Here is a 22,826-nt window from a genome sequence, read left to right on the forward strand (position 1 = left end):
TAGAAAGATCTTGACTTAGAGTAAACTATCTGGCAACCTGGGGATAGCTAGTCACAAAAAGTGATGGTTGGCAGATCCCAGAGGTCTTTGGTGGCGCTCTACAGCTCTGTCCTTGGCCCTATTCAATTTAACAATTTTTATCAGTGACCTGAATGAAGGCACAAATGTTATATTTTGAATTTTCATATGGTATTAAGTGGAAGGGAATAGAAAATACATCAGATCCAAAAAAGATCTTGATAAGCTTGAGCAATGGGCCAAATTAACAGAAAATTTCCTAGTGATAAATGTAAAATCCTACACTTGGGTTCAAAAATTCATTTGCATGAGTATATGAGATGGCTAGACAATAGCGCATATGGAAAAAAGATGTGGGTGTTTTCATTTGTACTACAAACTCAATGTGAGTCAAGAGTGTGACATGACAACCAAAAAAATTTAATGCAATCTTCTACCATATTAAGAGAAATACGGTGTTTGGAACAAGACAGGTGACTCTTTGACTTTGCTCTAGTCAGATCCTATCTGGAGCATTGTTATTGATAAGTGTTACATTTTAGGAATCACATTTACAGCCTGGACTACAACCAGGGAAGAGGGACCAGAGTGGTAAAGGGAATCAAAATCATGCCACAGAAAGACTTGGTTGAAGTAATGGCTAAAATGAAGAAAAAGTAGGGAAAGGGAAGGGATGCATTGTGGAACTAGAAGCAATGGGCAGAGAGTATAAAGAGAAAGCTTTAAGTTCAATCCAAGGGAAGAACTCCTTTTATTTAGAACTGTCTAAAAATGAAATTGGCTGAGTTAGGAGGTAGTGAGTTCTCCACTTCTGGATGTCTTCAAGTAGAGGCTGAAAAACCACTTGCTGTGCAAGTTATAGGAGGAATTTGAGCTTGAGTACGGTCTGGATTAAGTGACCTGTGACGTTCTTTCCAAATGGCATTCTGTGATCTTCAAGAGTCATTGGGGAGGTCCCCTCAGGGAACTCATCTTGAGCTTGGAGTTAGCAGGACTAGCCCAGTTCCCTTAGTCAGGGAATTCTGCATCCATCCTATAAATGCACAGGTGCCTTAATGAAATCACCTTCACAGTCTTAGTCTATGGTGGCACAATCCCCTATGTTTCCTCCTATAAAATAATTGGAGAGGAAATCTTTGGTATAATCCCACAGTTCTTAACTGGGCAGGGGTACAGGCTATGATGGTGCAAATCAGCAGAGCAACAGGGAGCAGAGTTTTAAGCAAAATGGAAGGGCAGCCTCCTCTCCCTGGCATCACTGCAAGCAGCCAGAAGGGGGTCAGCGTTAGTAGATGGGGGTTTAATAGATGTCCCAGTAGCCTCTAGAGTTCTAGCCCAAGTCTACCAGGGAATTTAGAGCTATGGAAAGAGACCTCTTCCAGCCTCTTTGTATAGAGGTTCAGATCCATAGTCTGGAACTTTATATATAACATCAGATTTTTTAAAATATTGATCTGTTTTACTAATTTTTTTTTCTCTTCCTCTTTTCCTTTATTTAAAAAAATCATCATTATAAGGGATGGCTCTCTGGGAAAAGGAGGAAGAACATTCACAGGGGGAAGTCTAGGCAATGTAAAAACAAAAGATACCCATACAAATCTTTTTTTTTTAAGCCATTGCCTATTTCTCTCCATCCACAAAGACTCTGAATCCATGGGCACTGAGACAGAAGTTAAGATTCAAGAACTGAGTCATGTTGGATTTTATTTCTGACTTTTTAACTAAGAAAACCATCATACCTTTAGTCATTCCTCTTTCCTATACCTGCACCAGAGGCATCCCAGGAGCCATTCTTTGGGGTTTTCTTGGCTAAAATGTTTACTTCCGTGTTTTTCTTAACTAGGAAATACACATTCTTTCCACATTCCATCTTCAAAGGGGCACTCACAAGCTATGAAAAAGGACCCTGAATTTCTACCCATATAGTCTTTAAAAATATCTCCCTACTGTTATGGTGAATTCCCAAAGAGTCTCCTAATTTTAGCATGCAACTTGGAATTTTGAGACAAAGAAAATAGTCTAATCTGCCTTTCCCCCTCTCTCTTCCTACTGACAACCATCTCTTTTCAAACAGGCTGGAATTTAAGCATTTTTTTCACTCAGGACCCACAGAATCTATTTACCCAAAGGTAAGCATTCCACCTATCTCTGAAACCTAGGAAAAGAGGGATGGGAGGTTCCACCACAGATGAATACCTCAAAGAAATGGAGCTCCTGAAGAAGTCTAAAGTGATTCCAAGGAGACTTCTAAATCCTACCAAATTTCCCATTTTAAATCTACTGTAGCAAAAGGCTAGAATTCTTCATGTGATGGCTTTAGGTCAGTGACCAAAATGTACAGGATGCTACAGTTAGGATCCCCCAGCAGAGAGGGTGAATTGTTTCAACCATGATAATTCTTAAACTTAATTCTTTTCGTTGGAAACAGCAGAACATTTCCAGTAGGATTTCAATTTATTTTTAAAAACTGAATATATTATAGTAGCCCAGGGACCCACAGTATGTTTCAGTGGTGGGGAGGAAAGAGAGAGAAAAAAGCTAATGATCCCAGTCAATTTAGACATGCATCTACCCAGTGGCAGTGGACTGTACCAGATGACTTCTAGAGGTTTCTTCTATGTTCAATTAAATGAAAAGTAGCTCAAAGTTCTTGTGATACCCACTGAAGTCGGCCTTCTTCCTTCGGCATGGGTCTGTGACAGGGAAGCAACACATTATCAATGACTCAGCCTTTGGCCCAGAGAATCACCAAATCATAGGTTTAGAGCCAGAAGGGACTATAGGTCTTCTTGTCTGATTCCTTCCTTTTACAGAATAGGGAACTGAGGACAGGGGCTAAGTGACTTGTCCAAGGCAGAGTACTCTTACAGGGGTAGTCACAAATCAGAGGGACACAAACCCATCAAACCAAGAAAACTTTGAAAATCATGCCCTTTGATTTCATTCTAAAAGGCTGTACCCAAAATCCATCAGGATGCTGACCTAGATCTTGGGAACAGAGCCAAGTCAGACGATTCTTACTTCTCTAAGGAAGCAGGGAAGAAAGGATTCTTTTTAGAGAGATATGAGGGACTAACCAGCTCTTTCCCTTTCAGACCTACAGGAAAAAAATCTGAGCACCTCTTTTGGGACAGTCCAGGTGAATAGAAAGAGGTTTAACTCAGTTCAAGGCAACTCCAAAAGTACTGTGAGCTTTAAATTCAGTCTGGGCTATCATATGTACGATGTCAAGTTACCTGCTTTTCCTCATTCTATACCAAGAACAGATGGGGCTGTCAGGCCAAGTATACCTGGACCTTACCAGCTGCTAGCTTTTGTGACATCGCATGCACCTGAGGACTGAGCTGCGCAATCACCTTGGCAGACAAAACCATATTAGAGTAACTTACGATCTCTCTGATCCCCATAAATCCTAATCCAACTTCATATTAAAATCTAATGAGTGTTTCAGTGAGGTTTCAGTATGGTTATTCAAACTGTTGATGGATTCAGGTGGTTTCTTCAATTCTAGCCCTGTCTCCTAACCCAACTTTGTTAAAAAAAAAAAAATCAAAGTGGGCTCTGCTTTCTGCTTCTCATCAAGCTATCCTAATCAAAGTTACTAGGGGATGGGGTGGGAGGAGGGGAGAAACCAATTGGTGTAAGCCAATTTTTTCAAAAACCCTCACTGACAACCTGCAAGGGGAGGGAGGGACAAGAAGCAGACAGCAAGTGGAAGGGGGACTGTGTCACCCAGCAATATTCCTCCCTACAGAATAAGGTTTGGTGATGCTTTCTCATTTAAATCCTATAGTCTGAAAAGTGGCTGCCCAGCCTACAAACCATCACACTTGACAATCCCCTCATACCCATCTACTGTGCACACACACACGCACACACACACACACACACACATACACACACACACACACACACACACACACACACACACACACACACACACACATTCTGCTCATTCTTGTCTGCTAGAGAAAATGGGCCTATGTGGAGATGAGAGATTGCGGGACCGCATGGTGCCAGAATTGGGTATCAGGAAGGTCATTCATGTCAGCAGCAAACAGAGCTAGCCATTTACCATTTAATGCAGCCTGATCAAACAGCACCATGTGGCTGGGGAGGAAAGTGGGGATGGATGTATATGTGGGGTATACAGCCACATGTAGGGAAAAGTGATGCAAAGAGAAGGCAGGGAAGGTTAAAAAAAAAAAGCCCTCTACCTGTCACAGTAAATGCAAAAGAGGCAGATAAACCACATAGGAATTTCTACCTTGAGCTCAGTCAGCTAGCAATACTGACTGCTCACCAGACAAGTGCAGCCCAGAGGATTCTGAATCCTCACATGGTTAGTTCATGCCCACAAAGAATCCTGTTTGGGGTCTACTCCCCACAAACCCTTAGGTATTCTTTTTTTGCAGCAAAGAAGGGGTTTCATTTCCTCCACCCTCCAAAAGCATTCAGCTGCATTCTTTCTCCCTCTCCCCAATGTCACTGCCCCATTGCCATCCCCAAATTTCCTATGGCCACCACTGTCCCTAACCCATGCTAGCAATACAGAGACATCCTGCTCCTGCGCATGGCCTCGCTGATCAGATAGGCAGGGCTCAGCTCTGGCTCCTCAGTCATGATGGTGATGTTCTGCCACTCCCCTGTTTGGCTGGACCGTTTGATGGTGTCTACCACACACAGGGCATAGAGGCAGTCATCAAAGGTGGCGGCCATGGTGAGGGGCCGTCCATCCCAGGTCCGTCGGTCTTCCTGGTCCTGGAAGGCCTGCCGTACTGCCTGCATCATCTTGATGGTACCCCGTAGGTACGGTGAGGGGATATCACTAAAGGCTTTCTCTGGCAGCAGGGAATTGCTGACGGGAGTAGCATCCTGAAGCAGGAGTTCCTGCTGCAGGGCACTGTTCCGCTGGCCATAGAGATCTGTGCCAGCTGCCATCAGCCGCCCAGCAGAACCCACCACGATTATGTCCTGCTTGAATTCCCCTGGCACATTAAAATTGAGGGTTACAGTACAGCACACACCACCCTCCAACACCATCTGGAAGGTGCAGAAGTCATCGCTGGTGATCTGGCGGATGCCCTTGATGTGGTCTGTCTGCTTCACGAAGGTCTTAAGCAGCCCATGAACTTTCACTGCCTTCTGGCTGGTGAGGAAGGTCAGAAGGTCAATGATGTAAGTACCCACGGAGTGCAGGCCCCCACCTCCCATCAGGTCATCACAACTCCAGTTGTATTTCTTGCCCAGGAGACTCCCGCTGTGCACCTGGACCTCACATACCAGCAGGTCCCCTACGTAGCCTTCTTGGATGAGCTGTTTCATACGCACAAAGGCAGGCAGGAAGCGCAGGACGTTGCCCATGATGCTCATCAGTTTGGGGTAGTAGTGGGCAGCCGACATCATCCGGAAGGCATCCAGGGGGGTAGCTGTTCTGTCACAGATGACGTTCTTCCCAATACCTTTAAGGAAGAAAAGAGAATGTAAGAGATCACTAGTGTATCAGGAGATGAGAATACTACTAGCGCTGCTACTCCCAAAGTTATTGTTGGGCTTGGATGAATGACTCGGGTGACTTTATAAGATATTCTCATGATGATAAAGGGACAAATGTAAAGAGGATATTTTTAAAGGACTTCATCTCCCGTGCCATCTCTTCAACTGTTCATTTGACAATTCTAGCTAGTGCTCATCGATGGTTGCTTAGTGTCTCTTTCAAGCTCTTTATATAGTGAGGGATCACTTATTCTATAGGTCAGGGTACCAGGTGCTGTCACCACGAACAGTCTCCTCATCCTCTTAGATGTGATTGACTGGGAGGAGGGAGGAAGGGATATTTTTGGCAAATCATGACAAACCAACTTCCCCCAAGTTTGGGAACTTCCTCCATCCATAGGACACAATACCTCTTTAACTCCATAGGTAAGTCTTGGAGAGCAGCCGGAGGCTGGCTAAATTAGTGGTAACATAGCAAGTAAGTGTCAAAAGTGGGATTCAATTACAGGTCTCAAAGTCCATCCTCCTACCCATTCATGTAATGCTGTGAAGCAGACTGGAATAGTGGATGGAGAGTTGGCTTTGAAATCATAAAGACCTGGGTTCAAGTCCTACCTTTGACACATAACTGACTCTGTGACCCTGGGTGAGTCACTTAAACTCTAAGTTGCACTTAGGCAGCTCTCTTAGACTCTTTGTTGCTGACAAGGTGCTGGCCTGCATTGTTAATGTCAGTTTTTTCTCCTGGGAAGTTCCCTATACCAATAAAGTCACAGGTCCAGACCTTATCGTGTTCCTATGTGACACTACAGCATGAATACAGGCACAACACATATATTTATTACATAGTAGTTAAGGGTTTAATATTAAACCATAAAGGATAAATAAATATTGGCTATTTGAATCTTTCAAAAGGAACTAAAAGACTTTGGGCCAGAGAAAAACAGATCAAAGAGGAAGTCAGGGGCCTGCAACTGGGATCCATTAACTTGTTCTTTTTAAATTTTTTTTTATTTTTAAAATTTTTTCCACTAACTTGTTCTTTAAAAATATTTTTATATTGTGAAAATATGTTTAATGTGAATGTATATGTAGAGCCTATATCAGACTGCATGCTGTCTCGGGGAGGGGGAAAAATTTGGAACTCAAAAGCTTGTGGAACTGAATGTCGTTAAACTAAAAATACATTAAAAATATTTTTATAACTGTGTTCCAATATGTTTTATTTCCTTTGTAATCCTATGAATTTTAGTCATTTAAAAACATTCTTGGAACAGGCAAGTGGTGCAATGAATAGAGCACCAGCCCTAGAGTCAGGAGGACCTGAGTTCAAATGTGGCCTCATATACTAGCTGTGTGACCCTGGGCAAGTCACTTAATTTCCAATTGCCTCCAAAACCAAAAGCAAAAACCAACCAACCAAAAAAAAATTCTACTGGGAAAGGATCTGTAGGCTCTATTAGACCCTTTCCTAATAGATTTTTTTTTCCTGTAGGCTCTATCAGAGTGCCAAAGGGGTCCAAGACAAACACACAAAAAAGTTAAGAGTTCCTACTTTAGAGAAAGAAAATGCAATTTTAATACAATAGAGGTTAGGGATCCAGAAGAGTTCAACCAAAATGGGAAAAGAAGACAACTCCAAAGAGAATATAGACATCAATCAAGCATTTATTGAGCACCTACCACGAACAAGAAACTATGCTGAGCTCCAGGGATACAGAGGTCAAATGAAAAATGGTCCTGGCCCTTAAAGAATGTACCTTCTTCTAGACTTTTCAGGAAATTTAGCCAGAAGAATCTAGGCCAATCAGAGTCAGAGAACCAGCATGGTACAGTATAGGACAGGAGGGTCATTAACTTGGTTTTTCATATTTTGCTGACTGCATTTGGATATAATTGCTTTCCTTTGTAATCCTCTGCATTTGATTTTATGCATCCAAGAACATTTTGAGAAGAAGTCCTTAGACCTCACCAGACTGCTGAAGAAGTCCAGGACAAAAAAAGAAAAAAAATGGGTAGGAACCCCTGGTGCAGCAGCAACAGCGCTAGAACCAAGGGGCTTGCATTCAAATGCCTGTTCCAATGATTACATGCTGTGGGTCCAAGCCATTTCACCTCTCTGAGCTTTAGTTTCCTCTTCTTTAAATTGATGGGGTTGAATTTCACATTCCCTAAGATTCCTTCCAACTCTAAAATTCTAGGTCTGGAGTTAGATTTATGAGATCAATAAGTCTTATCTCTAGACTTTTGTATTTGCTTTAGCTACCCGGAATTGGCTATCTACACCCTCATCCATCTTCCTATCTACAGTGAAACAGAACTCCAGAAGACAGACCTGAGAGTCATGATACATTCCTAGGGAAAAATGAGTACAAGATCCCCAGAGCAGGGGAAGGAGGAGGTTATGCTGCTGAGATTGAGGACCCCAAGTCTTTAGGTTGTTGCAGGAAAGGTAGGGATCCATCTGTGCCCAACACAGATGCCATTAAATTAATCAGCTCCCAGTGTCAGAGTACATGGCTAAGTTCTGACTGATAGGTTAACTCTATTGCATTGGGCTTTTATTATGGTTTGCAGGTCACAATTTGATCTACAAACATGTCCAGATCCATATAAAAACTATGCAATAATGACGTCTTTTCTGATGAATTTTTTTTCAAATGTGGATTCCAGCAGACTGTATTTCCTTTACATGAGAATTGCCCATACAAAATGGCAGCCTGGTAAATTACATTATACTCTCCCTGGCATAGCATCAAGACTCGAGAAGCATTTCTCAATAGATTAGTATATATGCCTGCATGTATTCATACATATATAATATATGCACACACATAACACATTCATATATATACACATATGTGTGTAATAGAAAATTGGATCCCCATAGCATCTACAAAGGGGTATTATTGTGCATGTATGTTTGTTTATATAGCTCTTTCCACATATATTCATATGTGTATTCATGCGAGTATTATAGTATATATGTTATTTTAAATAGCTACACATTTATAAATTAATGGCTGGCTATATTTTTATAATTCTGACCCTGGAATAAAATGGCTGCAAATAGCTGGTAAGAGATTACATCTCTTATCCTATTCCATATAGGTCAAGCTGACTCTGTACCCCTGGCATTCATGAATGAAAAAGCAACAACAGGTCAAATTAAATCATGGGGCTCCTTTAACTCAGAGGAACAGGTTCAGAAAGTGACAGAAGGAACTGGGAGTGGCAGGACTTTGGTTTATGTTAAGATTTTGTGCCTTCCCCAAACATCATACTTTTCTAATGTGGTCATAGAATCCCTAGAATCTTAACACAGTTTCACATACTTGGAGCAAATTCATCTATAAACAGGTTAATAAGTCGTTGCATATTAGCTTGCTCATGACTAGTGGTATTGCCAAAAGGAACATGAGACTTGTTAGATACACACAGTGGCCTACCCCAGTTAGGACCCCAGAACTAGGGCCTTTAGCAGGTACTTTCTCAACATAATCTGTTCAAGTGAAATTAATTTACACTTGAAACTTTGCTTTTTTTTTTAAAAAAAATCTTTTTTAAATATTTTAAAAAAATCATTGCAAATATACATAGTCTATTTCCTGTGGGCATAATTGCCAGGATTTGAGGCCAGGAGTCCAGAGATCTAGTTCTGGCTTGTCCACTAATTAGCTATATGATTTTAGGAAAATCATTTGATTTCTCTGGGCCTCATCTATAAAATGGGTTGTGGGAGTGGAGGAAAAAGGATTGGAACAGCTGGTGTTCTAGCCCTCAAATTCTGTACTTCCAGGTTAGTGACTCATTGAGGGTGACTATTGGCTCCCCCATTATTTATGTAAACCTGGTACCCACAGCACCTACAAAGGTATTATTATGCTCTGCAACCAGCAGGTGCTCCAGAAGTATTGTCTGAGAATTGCCTCCCTAAGATTCTGCTATCACTGTCCTGCAAAATTCATGCTTTCACACTGGATATGAAGGATCTAGAGAAGCATGGGAAGACATATAAATTGACACAGAGAAAAGCAAGAAGAACCTGGAAAACAATATATGCAATGACAACAACAATAAGGAAGAAAGAGCAATAAAATGAAACCGAAAGCTATAAACTAATAATAATGAATAAGCTTGGTTGCAGAGAAGAATGGAGAAAATGCATCTTCCTCTCTTCATTACAAAGATGGTGGACTACGAGAGTGGAACACTGCATATACTATCAAACATATTCAATGTGCTAGTTGGTTTTTCCAAACTGTTTTTCTGTTTCTTTTTAAATCTTTGTAACAATGTTATGTACTGTAATGGTAATGTAAATTTCAAGATCTTCCCTGTCCATTAATAGGCCCATGTGGCCTGCTTATGTCACAGGAAGCCTGGAAGGTTATGGGACAGTGAGGCTCCATGTTGTGATATTGTGTTTTAAGTTTCTTGTGTTATGATAAAGTGGGCTTACTGTTTGGGAGTTGCTTGCTGCTTGGATGGACTGGACTTATTGGTTTTGGGATCTGGTCCTCTGGTGTCTGAATAAATGTTTTACTACTTCTACCTTCTACATGGAGAGTCTCATATTTTGCGATACAGAACTACATAGGCATATTCACAATTATTGTTGATGTTGTGTTTATTGCCTTGCTGATACAGGTATGTTATGTGTATATGAAATCCATGCCTTTTAAACTAGTTCAAGAACAATTTTTCAATACATTATCTTCAAAATCCAAAAGATTTTTTTGTAGGGTTTGGCACTTTAAAACAACAGTTGAGGAATAAGGAAGTCAGACACAAGACTAGTACCTTCCCTTCATCTATGTTCCAATTCATCTTGAGAAATAATGAAGACTTTTTCCCATGGCACCTAAGCATCAGAGATTGTATCCAAACCACCAAAGTTTTCACTAAATGCACCTGCCTTTTGGACTTTAAAGAAGAGTGGAAGAAGGAGGCTCTAAACGTGCAATCTGAAGACCCTACTTGAAATCTTTAGTGACCTGTTGGTAGAAAGAGGCTCTCTTCAAGTCTTTAAAAAACACCAATACTCGTTACTAGCCAATCATGTTGGTATCCGCTCTAGCAATATTACTAACTAGGTGAAACTTGGATTTGGGACCATCAGATTCCAGTTGGTCTTTCTTTTCCTCCCTCTATCTAACATCCTAATATTATGATATTCTGATCGAATACCTTACTTCTCCTACACATAGACCCACCACCATCAAAATTAGTTTCAGCCCTAAGACTTAAGTCAAGGAGAAGAAGCTCTGATTGCAGAATTTCATCAAACAGTGGGTAGGGGAAGGTATACATTAGAACATAGTACATGTCCAGGATTCCCTGAAATTTCCCATCACATGGTCTACTCTCTCTTGCCTAAAGCCAAATGTCTCTACAACCTAGAAAACACAACTTGTAGAGACCACTTTTGTCTCAGAAAGTGTAAACAGTGTTTTGTCTCCCAATTTGTTTTTATTTTTCAACAAATCTAGGTCACTGGTACTTGAGTCAATACTGCAGGTATTTCTGGTATTTCTACACCTATAATTATAATTAACACACAAGATTTCTCCCTATACCCTGTTGTTAAGGGGTCCCCTGAACTTGTCTTTTTGAGTTGTCATATTTTCCACAAACACTGGACCCTGAGTATGCAGGAGGCCCTGAATGTGTCAAAACCCCCACTGAGCTGACATAATGTGTTGTCTGCATCCCAAGTTAGACTCCCTGAGTTAAGACCGGTGCCAGTCAGTCTGCTCTAGGTTGAGAAATTGCTTGTGCAGCTGTGACCCTTGTAGATAAGCAGACCATCCCATCTTCCTAGTCTAGCCGTTCCCAAGGGAAAAGAATGTGGCTTTTGCCATAGCCTTGCTCCTCTCCTTCAGGAGTTGTTTTGTCCTTTTCCCCACTTTTTTGCACCTTTTCCCCTCTCATGCCAGGCCCCTTTAGGTAGAGATTTGTGTTTCCTCCTCCTTCCTTTGTACTACTGTTATAAAAATGCAAACTTCTGTACAAACTATGACACTTTTGGGTCCACATGCATGTTCGTTTCTCTTGTAATAAACCCAGTTTTTACATAAGTTTCATGAAGTTGCGATAACCTGTGGACAACCCAAAGAGGGAAGAGAAATAGCAAAAAACTGGGTCTTTGAAGAAAAATTCCCTCCATTCTATGAAGCTAGAATGAAGGTAGGGATTATTGGGAACAGGAAGAGTGTTCAATCTCCATGTCCCTAGTCCCCCCAAACAAAGATACATATACATCCTACATGTCCCCTCAAAGCCATGAACCTGACATGATATTCCCTTGAGTTGTAGTTAAGAACAGACTAGCTTTTACCTTCACCACAAAGATGATGGTTGGCAGCAACTACTCTCATAATTGTAGGGATAAGGGAAATACGGGATTGAATTCTCACTCTGATTGGTAAAAAAAAAATTGGCCTAGTATGACATGAAGGGAGAGCATTCCTTCTTGAGTCCAAAAGGTTCCAAGTGACAACCACTTATGATTTATGGTTTTAACTGAAGAGTGATAAAGCTATGGAATTCAGCGATATGGTAAAACTCTATTTCCCTCCTTTGTGCCAAGTCTAAGGACAGAGTCTATGAGTTCTCACCACAGGATGAGAGGCTTTAGAGAAGCAGGTTGAGAACGAGCCCAAGGGACACAGTCCCAAATCTGCTCTTTCCCAGATGTCTCAGTTCTACAGCAAAGGCAAAAATTTGGGGATCTGGTTTTATATCCTCTCATGACAAAATGTTGCTTCCTCCTTCTAAGACAAAAGATCAAAAAGCTTCTTAAACATCAAACAGCTCCTAGAGAAAATAGTGCTGCACAGAATTAAGTTAAGGAATCTGAAACATATGGGTTGCATTTATTTCCCTCCAAATAAACATGAGTACAAAATGGAGAAGGGAAAAAAAGATTGAGTCCTTTGGAAAAAGTGTTTTGTGTTTTGCCAAACCCCAAACTTTTCCAAAGCAGCTCAAGATGTTAAAAAAAAAAAACACCAAAACACCATCTCGCTCTGTTCGCCCCAACGAGTGGGCCCTTTTTGGTTGCTTTGTCTCTTTGATTAAAAAAAATTAGCACTATTCCTTAGTGCTTAGTACATGGCCTGCCTATACTAGCTGTCATACCATAAACTCTCCCATTCACCCTTTGGAGACACCTATGTTTTTCACCCACTCAGAAATGGATTTCATGAAGCTGTGTCCCTTGATCTCCCCCCAAACCCTTACCCAGTTCACTTCCTGGCCCTGGCGATTCTTGATAGCACAGAGGGTAGAAAGTACCTTCAACTCAACTCAGCATTTGGACCCTAATTCTTCTCTTACCTTCTCCTGAATATTAAGGTTCTAGCTCTGAATAATACTTATTTGCACTTATGTGAACGTTGGGTTATCCAACTGCTCACTCATTTAGATTTAGGATATGTTGGTGTCCATGTTCTGTAAGCTCCTGAAGGGCAGCGACTATGCTTTTAGTTCCTTTTGCATCCAGCCCAAACACAAATGCCTAGTACAGGGGTGATCTATGTAAAAGTTGTTTAATAAATGCTATTGGCTGATCAGTCCAAATGAGAGAAAATGCCATTTACTCCTCCCCAAAGTAGACACTTGTGACACTGTGACCCTTGATCCACTTAGGTCTGTGAGCTAAGCATTCAAGAAGTTATTTCCCTTCAGGTACTGGGTTTTCAATTAAATAATTTATTTCTAAGCAATCAATTCCATCAAAATGACTCCTACTAAAACACTACTACCACCTTCAGGCAGGGGTCTACCCCATTTTGCAACAAGATACAAGTCTGTCACAGGCTATTTGCATCTTGGTAAGGGATTGAGTGATTCCCACAGAAAGTAGATCTTGTCCAGGATTCTGGTGTTGGTCAATCTTTTTATTAATTTAAAAAATGAAGAAGTAGACATGAAGGGTATAAGTTGTATTTGTTACTAATTTGTATTGGTAGAGGAAGTTACCTCAACAGGAATTCCCTATAGTGATGGAATCACAGGCAGGGAGGGAGAGAGGGAGGGAAAGACAGAGATAGAGAGACTAAGAGAGACAGAAAGAGATAGAGAGAGTGAGAGCAAGACACTGAGAGTGAGAGAGAGAGAGAGAATGGAAGGAAGGAAGAAAAGAGAAATAAAGAAAGAAAAAGGAAGGAAGAAAGTCAGTTAATAACATTTCACTGTTCTCCGTCCCTTCCCCCTCCCCCTCTTCAAATAAAACGAAGTGTAAACCCCATTCCCTTCTCATCCCCAAAATGACAGGGTTAATGCCTTCACTGCATCACTGAATATATCACAAGATTAGAGCAGTGACGGTCAGATAAAAAGTTAAAGTGCTAAATGAAAGAAATGACAGCCAATGGATGTTAGACTTGGAGACAGCTGAGGGCTCCCCTAGTTTGTTTTTATCCTCCTTTGTATTCTCAGCCCTTAGCACAATGCCCGGAACATAATAGGTGCCCCCCAAAAGCCTGTTTAGAACACAGAGTCAGGAAGACAAATTTAAGTCTGGCCCCAAACCCTTTCTAGCTAGACTCTGAGCAAGTCACTTAATCTCTCTTTGCCTCCGTTTCCCCAGCTGGGATATGAAGATAATAATAGCACCTACCCCCAGGGTTATTGTGAGGCTCAAATGAGATATTTGTACAGTGCTTAGCACAGTGCGTGGCACATAGTGGGCACTTAATAAATGTTCATTTCTTTCTTTGTTGACTTGATCTAGTCCAAATCCTTCATTTTACAGATGAGAAGACTGAAATCTAAAAAACAGAACTCAGAGTTCAAACCCACCACTGGTTCCACTTAACCAAAATGATTATCTAGTCCATCCCCTTCATAAGGAAATGAGGTCCAGATGGGGAGGTGACTTGCCCATGGTCACACAGGAAGTTAATCCCAGACTCTACAGATGTCCTAACTCCCCGTGCTATTATTATCAGTGTCGTGGTTGTTATTAATCCCAGGGCCTTACACAATAATTTCAGAAGGAATTTCTTTACTGTTCTCGTCATCTATCTCACAGTAACACACTCATCCCCTGCTTGTGATAAACATAGTCAGCCACCTCCAAAGACTCCACTCAAGGACCAGTCGACTATTTAACGAGAATTGTTTTAATTCAATTTCTGGAATTGAACTGAATGTCAAACTTTAGTGTTTAAGTGCTAATTGCTGTTATTGTTGGGTTCTGTTATTTCATTTGTGTCCAACTCTCCACGACCCCATTTGGGGTTTTCCTTGGCAAAGATACTGGAGTGGTTTGCCGTTTCCTTCTCCAGTTCATTTGACAGTTGCAGAAACTGAGGCAAACAGGGCTAAATGACTTGCCCAGGGTCACATAGCTAGTAAGTGTCTGAGGCTGGATTTGAACTCAGGAAGATATGTCTTCCGGACTCCAGGCTCAGTACTCTACCCATGGCACCACCTAGCTGCCCACTGAGTGCTAAAAGTCCACCATAAAAGATAAGAGTGTTATCTTTAACACTTTGAGGTAGGGGTTCTTCACTATGTTTGTGTGATGGACCACTTTGGCACACTAGTAAAACCTATGGACCCCTTCTCAGAATAATGTTTGTTGCCTATATTCAAAACTGAATTTCAGTTAGAGATTAGTAAAAATAAAGTGAGCAAGAGAGATGTGTGTTTGTGCGTATTTTCATCCAAGTTTTTAGGCCTGCTAAAATCTATCCACGTACCCGTAGTGGGGAAGGAGGGGTTTGGTGGACTCCAAATTAAGGACTTCCACTGTAGGGCAAGAACAACCAATGGCTAGATCTGAAAGCTTTCTCTGGTTGATTTGCAAACTGGTTGTTACTACCATACCCCTTTCCCTGTGCTTTCAGGGATGTAAGTGGGTAAGAGAATATCAGTGGGTAGCCCTTCCCTCGTCAGTTTACACTCCCAGTATCCTTCCACCATTTGCTATCTCGTTGTCCACTAGTTGATAACTATAAGATTTGGGAGAAAGCCCAAATCTATGCAGGGAGATGCAAAGAAGATCCCAAGACTATCTGCGAAAGGTCTCCTCCCATTATACTTTCTAGGAAAGGACGAATAGAAGCAGCTTTCCAAATGGATCGTTGGCCCATTGACTCAGGGGTTATCACTGGTCGCCCACAGTGCTGTTACCAATCAACCATTGAAAAGCTCCAGCAATTCCTTGAAAGAATCAGTGTATGATCAGAGCTTTTCTGCACTGTTGGAACATTTCCAGTTACACATTTTCTTATCTAATCAATGGTGGAAATCTGCAAAGTCACTACTACATCCCTAAGCCTTCCTTCTTATTATTCCATTCCTGTTGACAGCTACAGCTCTTCTGGGAGCCAAATCAGATGCATGAGTCCTCACTCCATGTTAACTTAGGGCCATCTTGGCCTTGTAGCTGTGTTTCTCCACAAGCAATCATAATCAGATATGGCCTTCCCGCCTTTTCCCAGTTACAGGGATGTACCAACCAAAGCCATCTCCAGCCTAGGCAGGTGATCCAAACCTTCACTGACAAGACAGACTTTCCTGTACATGGGATAACACAGAAGGAAGATGGGTCTTCTTTGCCAAATGTTCTCTCAGAGAGAGGTAGAATGAGCAGAAGGTGGCCCAGCAAGATATAGAATGAGAACTGCAGCAGAAGCTGTGTCTGAACAGATAAAACCTTTTTTATAACCTTGACCAGACATACATGCACATTTCACGCAATCGGTCCTTTACTTCACTTGCAGAAACATCTAAACTTCCTGCTCAGCTCTCAGCCTACTCTATTTGACTCTTCCTCCCCAAACTTCAAACCTGTTAGACCAATAGTGGAGCACCCTGACCCCCATGACCCATGTTTCGCTTGGAAGATGAATACAAGAGAAGAGAATGGGCTGCATCAGCAAGTGACTTCAGTAATAAAAATAATAGCATAGGGATAAGGACCAGACTTGGGATTCTTTGATGATAAAGGACTGCATTTGGAGTCAAAGGACTTAGGTTGGGGGGACTCCAAACCTAGTGAATTAAATAAGTGTTTAATTTTGCTTTTCTTTTTAAAAAGAGACTTGAATTTATTGGTTAAGGACTAACCTAACTCAGTTTGGAGAAGTTTATTAAAAGTAGGTTGGCAACTAGATGACAAATTTTTTGGCCATGGGGACATAAAACAATTAAACAATTCAGAGGCACTATGAAAACATAATTGGAAAACATTGCATTTGTAAGTGTGAAGAGGCTTGTGGTCAGAGGACTGGAATTCAACTGCTGGCTTTGATACCTTCTAGCTGTAATCACTTAACGTCACTGGGCTTCATTTTCCTAAATTGCAAATCAGAACTATTTGTACTGCCTACCTCACAGGAATGTGCTTTGCAAGACTGAAAGTGTTTTATGATTTACAATGTGAGTTATTAATAAATGAGTTAATTCTAAGTCAAGGAAGGAGGAAAGAAGGAAAGAAAGAAAGGAAGAAAGAAAGGATGGAAGGAAGGAAGAAAGGAGGAAAAAGGGAGGGAGGAAGGAAGAAGAATTTTGTATGATTCTTGAAGGCAGGGACTGTCTTTTGCCTCTTTCTGTATCCCTATGCTTAGCACACTGCCTGGCACATAGCAGGCACTTAATAAATTGATTGGTATTTATCAATTGAAATCCCAGTTGTGCCACTTGTTTACCCTGTGACCTTGGGCAAGTCACTTAACTTCTCTTGTAAAATGAAAGGCTTGGACTAACAGTTGCTTTGTAAGGTCCTTTCTATCTCTAAATCTAGTCCTATAAGCTCAGCACCATCTCTGCAACTTTTAGTCTTAGTTCTAGGGCGCTGACAGGTTAAGTAATACATCAGGGGTTATATAAACATAAGCGTCAGAGACAATACTTGAATCCAGAACTTTTTGGTTCCAAAGCTAGCTCCCTATCCACTATGCCTTTAAGTTCATACTTTTCCCTCACAAATACCCTGTAAAGAAAGCATCATAAGAATCAGTACACTCACTTTATAAATGAGGAAACTGTGCCTGACAGAGTTTAAATGACTTAGCTAAAATCGCATCTTAGTGAATGCTGAAGTTGGGACATCCCCTCTCCTGGTTGCATTGCTCCCTGTAGCTCCTGTAGCAAACAAGACTCTCAATTGCTTGATCTGATCTATTCTTTGAACTAAACTCCTTCCAGGGGAGGTATTATGGTACAATGGTCTGGGTAGTAGAACCATGGGTTCCAGACCCAATTCAGCCACAAGGCTCTATGACCTTGGGCAAAATCACCTAACCCCCGTAGGGCGCCACTTTCCTCTAAGGTACCTTTTGTTGTGGTTCAGTCATTTTTCAGCTCTGTGTGACTCTCCATGACCCCATTTGGAGTTTTTTTGGCAAAGATACGGGGGTGGTTTGCCATTTCTTTCTCCTAAGGTACCTTAGGATCATAGATTTAGAGCTGGAAGAGACGTAAAAAGTCACCTAGTCCAACCCCCTCATTTTACAGTTGAGGAAAGCATGGGTCTACAAAGGGTAAGATAAGGAAAGTGAGGCTCAATAAGTAGAAATAACTAGCAAAATGTTACATGGGGAGTAAGCGGCAAAGCTGAGATCTGAGCCCAGCTCCTCTGACTAAATCCAGCGGTCAGTCTTTCCATGACAACATGAGGTTGGTTCTAAAATTCTTTGATTTTATGAACCTAATGAATGCCTTTATCTTTATCTTCAGTGAAGATACACAGGCCAGAGAGGCAAGACAACTTCCCCATAACCAAGAAATAACAGAGCTGGGAATCTCTTCTGTCTTTCTATCATGCTGCCGATGAGAACCATGTGAATGAAGGCAAGCCTTCCTTTAGAGCAAACTCATCCTGTATTCCATCATTTTCAATGATGATATGTGGGTATAGGCATGTCTGAATTGTAAGTATCCAGAAGAGAATTTGGGAGTTTAGAAGTCAAAGCATATGCATCTCTCTACTTGAGGTGAGTGCCCACGCTCATATAAGCACACCCTACCACACACAGATCACTGGGGGTGTCCAAAGTCACCAGTACACATTGTGATGAGATACAGAAGTATGCTGATTCTTAGCTTGAGACCGAATACAAAAGTCCCAAAGTGATTTGATTAAGTCTCTATTCTCATTTCAAACGTAAAGTTGGAAATGGGTCACCATGACCTATATTCGGCTCCACATGCCGAGGCTTCTAATATTCCTAGCCCCATGTGGAGAAGACGGGGATGAGTTTGCTATAGAGGAAAACTAGCCTCATTCATACGGCTCCCACTGTAGTCAGAGGACCTAGATTTAAATTTTGCTTCTGTTCTTTACTGGTTGTGGGCATTCTCTGGGCCTCAGCTTCTTCATCTGTAAAAAATAAGGCATGAATTTATATAATCTCTAAGATCTCTCCCAGCTCAATATTCTAATCCTCTTGGGCTGCAAAAGCCTAGTGAAAGGAAGCCTATAGCCAGTCACTGAATAGCAGACTGGAGTTCATTTGAAATTTATCAGAATCAAGTGGGTTTTAAAAAGTGGAGTTTTTTAAAAAGTGTTTGATTCTTCTGACTGGTGCTGCTGGAAGGACCTCATAAGAATAATAACTCATATTTATTTGTGATGATATATCAGAATCGATGTGCCAATACAGATTCCTGAGCTGTGGCTTCAAAAGACCCCTTTGATCCAAAGAAATAAGAATATATGCACTAACCACCTCACCTCACATGATTGTTGGGAAGAAAGTACTCTGTAACCCTGTAGGTACTATAAAATGTGAGCCTATAATTTTTCTTATGGCTACCTGCTCTTTTTTCTCCAAAGTTCTACCTTTTTTACTTTTTCGGCTTTTCTGATTATAGCAGTGAGAACATCCTAATTAGATGCTAATATATTTTTAATGCCCACTAATCTCCCTTTCAACAGAAGCCTATTCATACCCTCCCTATAGAGACACAGTACAGGGGAGAGAAGTGAGGGCCTGGAGCAGCTTCAGGAAACAACAATCAGTTTTACCTGTGTTATCACGCACAGAAAATACCATGCACCTGGAATCATGAATCCTTAAATCAGGATCATTTCCTATGGTATTAATAATGTCTTACACTCTATAGTACTGTCTGGTTATCAAAGAATTTTTCTATATGTTAGGATCACCTCTTCCCTGGACTATTATTATCATAGTCAATGCTATTACGATTATAATAGTTTTTAGTATTTATTAATACTATTTATTAACTACTATCTCTTGTAGTAGTTGGTTTTCTTCCTTCAAGTCTCTAACAATTTCCACCTATCCTCCACAAAGTTGCCAAAATGATTTTCCGAAGGCTCAACTCTTAATTATGTCACTTCCTTACTCAATAAAGACCTCAGAGTCTCCCTGTAACCTCTAGGATCAAATATAAACTGTTCTGTTTAGCATTTAGAGACTTCCAAAACCTGGCAACACTCCACCTTTCCAGCCTTCTTACATTTTACTCTCCTCGATTCACATTATAGTCCAGCAAAACTGGCCTTCTTCTGTTCCTCCTAGTTTCTCTAGAACTCCTAGTTTACTTCAAGGCTCAGCTAAACTGCTGCGTCTTGGATGAAGCTTTTCCCTCCCTTCTCCCCTCTTCAATCACCTATTACCTATTTTGTCTATGCCTGTATAGGGACGTATTATCTCCCCTAGCTAGATTGTAGGCACCTCAAGGGCAGAGACTGTTCCCCTCTTACAGTGCATATCACCTGTGCCTACCACAGCACCTGTCGCATAGCTACTTATATATCTGTTTATCAATAGATCTACTGAATCACATAATATTAGCATTGGAAGACAGTTTAGGGATTATCTAATCCAACACCTCCTAATTTTTTTCAGATGAGGGAATTGAGGCTCAGAGAAGGAAGTCCAAAGGTTAGCTCTCAGACCAGTGGTTTCCATGTTGCATTTTCTCATTTGGTCCCCCTAATAACCCTTAGAGGGAGACAGGACTGGCGTTATCCTGTTTTGACAAAGTTGTGACTCAATGAGACTGCATATGAGGGCACACAGAGCGGCAGAACCAATACCAGAACCAAAATCTCCTTCAGGATCAAATCTAAAGTCCTCTTTTAGGCTTTGAAAGTCCTTTACAATGTGGCTCCTGCCTACCTTTGCAATCTCCTTATACTTTATTCTTCTCCACATATGGTCTGTTACAGCCACACTGGCCCCCCACAAGACTCTCAATCTCCCAAAATGCCTTTTCACTGGCTGTCCCTCATGTCTGCAATGCTCTCTCCTGGCCTCAGATTATTGGCTTCCCTGGTTTCCTTCAAGACTTAGCTCAAATTGCAATATTTGCAAGGCACCTTTCCCACCCCCTCCTTCCTCCCTATCCCCCACACCATTAGTGCCTCCTCTCTGGGATTACCTTCCTTTTACACTCTATGTATCTCATATGTAGATAGTTGTTTGCATGTTGTCTAACTCAGAATGTGAGCTCCTTGAGAATAGGGACTGTGTTTTTGCCTTTATGTTTCTAGCACCAAGTACAATGCCTGGCATATAGTAAGCATTTAATAAATGCTTGCTTTAATAAATGTGAGTGACTGACTGACTCCTGACTTTAAATCCAAGATAATTATTGCTTTTCAGCTGCACAAAACCAGCTGACCCATGTGCAGTAGGAGGTATCAACTTCTCTGACCTGGTAAAACAGTGGAAAAGTTCATCTGAAGTCAGCTCCTGAAAATTCTGCTTCCAAGGACCAAAATGTCTTATATGACCTCTGAGCATTGCCCAGGAACAAAGAGGTTTATTTTCAATCTAGCAAACCATCAACATTTTATTGCTGTTATTGGAAAGGTGGAACCAGGGCATTTCAACAAGAGACAAACGACTTGACTCACACAAGGTGAGTCGGGGAAACATGACCCTTCCCTCAGGCTCCTCCAGACCTACCAGACCTCAGCCAGGGTGCTTCAGAGGTGACTCAGGCTGGCATCCAAGTAGGAGCAGCAGGTGCCAGAGAGAGAGGGAAGTACTACAAAGTATTACAAAGGTCGCTATGATGATTGCTGCCCCAGATCAGTCTTCAGAGGAGGGCAAGCCTCCCATGCATGGTACTGGATCGGGCCAGATCAACTGAGGGGATATCAGGGTAGAGACAGGAAGCAGAGACCATCTCAAGGTCGGAATGCTCCACACTCAGGGCACTAACCAGGCAAAGGGTAGAAGGAAGGAACTGGAAGAGATAGAGTCAAAGAAACATGTATATGTATTATGTATATATATATGTGTGTGTGTGTGTGTGTGTGTGTGTGTGTGTGTATATATATGTACACACACACATGCATATATATGTTTAGGTGTGGAGATAGATATCTAGATAGATGGATAGATGGATGGATAGATGGATAGATTGATAGGTCTCCACACCCAAACAGAATTTACTTTTAGGTGACATTCACAGCCATAAAAGTTTCTCTTCAAGCAAAGCCTCCGAGATGAGTCTAGTTTCATGCCCAACGGAATACCACACACCACAGAAAAGGGCCTTGCTAGCCAAGGGCTTGCCACAGAGCTCCACCTTCTATGAAAGCAATGAGCTGGCTGTCAGGGAAACTTGAGGTGCTGCCTGAAGACATACAGCCTGCCAAAGCCCAGGCGGGACTCTTGGGCCATCAGAAAGAAGGGCAGCTTTGTGTAGTAAAAGGGCTCTCTCAGGAAGAGGAAGGGAGGGCCATCCACCCCACCTCTGGCTCCCCACCCAGCAAAAGAGGTAGTTTTTCTTTTCCCCCTCGCTGTTCCGGGCCCATCAAACAGCAATTAGTTTTGTGAACTGTCTGCATCACCCACATCTACTTTATAGATTCCAACACAAGGATTCTTCTTGTTGGTACGGACAAACCAGTAACTAGCAGAACCAATAGAGCCCACATTCCCTGGTTTCAAGCACAGCATCCTATCCCCTAGGCACAGTCTAATTTCATGAAAAAGAACTATTGGAGAAAGAAGGTGTGGTAGTTAGAAATAAAGGAACTATCTAATTTATAACTTAGGAGTACATTTATGTCAGGGAAACTGACTAAAGGGATCCCAACCTATTCATTCACTCACCAGGCATTAATTTATGGTCAATTACCAATGAAATTAAAAAAAAAACTCTCTAAAATATTTCCATAACTTTGTAAGATTTCTGAAATGCTTTCTTTCCAATGACTCTTTGAGGTAGGTTTACAAATATTATTCCCATTTTGAAGAAGAGGCAACTAAGGTTGAGAGATTAAATGGATTTCCCATAATCAGACCTGGGACTTGAATTCAGGTCACTTGATTCCAAGTCATGTGCTCTCGGCCCTGGTGCTATGC

At 41.5% G+C, this 22,826-nt stretch overlaps 1 protein-coding gene across 1 annotated transcript in view; it reads right to left on the bottom strand.

The window, feature by feature from the left end:
• Window positions 1–1,605: 1,605 nt before the first annotated feature.
• The window catches only part of GFOD1 (glucose-fructose oxidoreductase domain containing 1), a 155,360-nt gene continuing 134,139 nt past the window's right edge, over window positions 1,606–22,826 (bottom strand). Inside the window, exon 2 of the mRNA XM_036738706.1 lies at window positions 1,606–5,480. Within this exon, the coding sequence (XP_036594601.1) occupies window positions 4,561–5,480 (920 nt within the window). The 3' untranslated portion in view covers window positions 1,606–4,560. The remainder of the gene's footprint in view (window positions 5,481–22,826) is intronic.

Source organism: Trichosurus vulpecula, chromosome 1 (assembly GCF_011100635.1).
Source record: "Trichosurus vulpecula isolate mTriVul1 chromosome 1, mTriVul1.pri, whole genome shotgun sequence".
NCBI classification, from domain to species: domain Eukaryota; kingdom Metazoa; phylum Chordata; class Mammalia; order Diprotodontia; family Phalangeridae; genus Trichosurus; species Trichosurus vulpecula.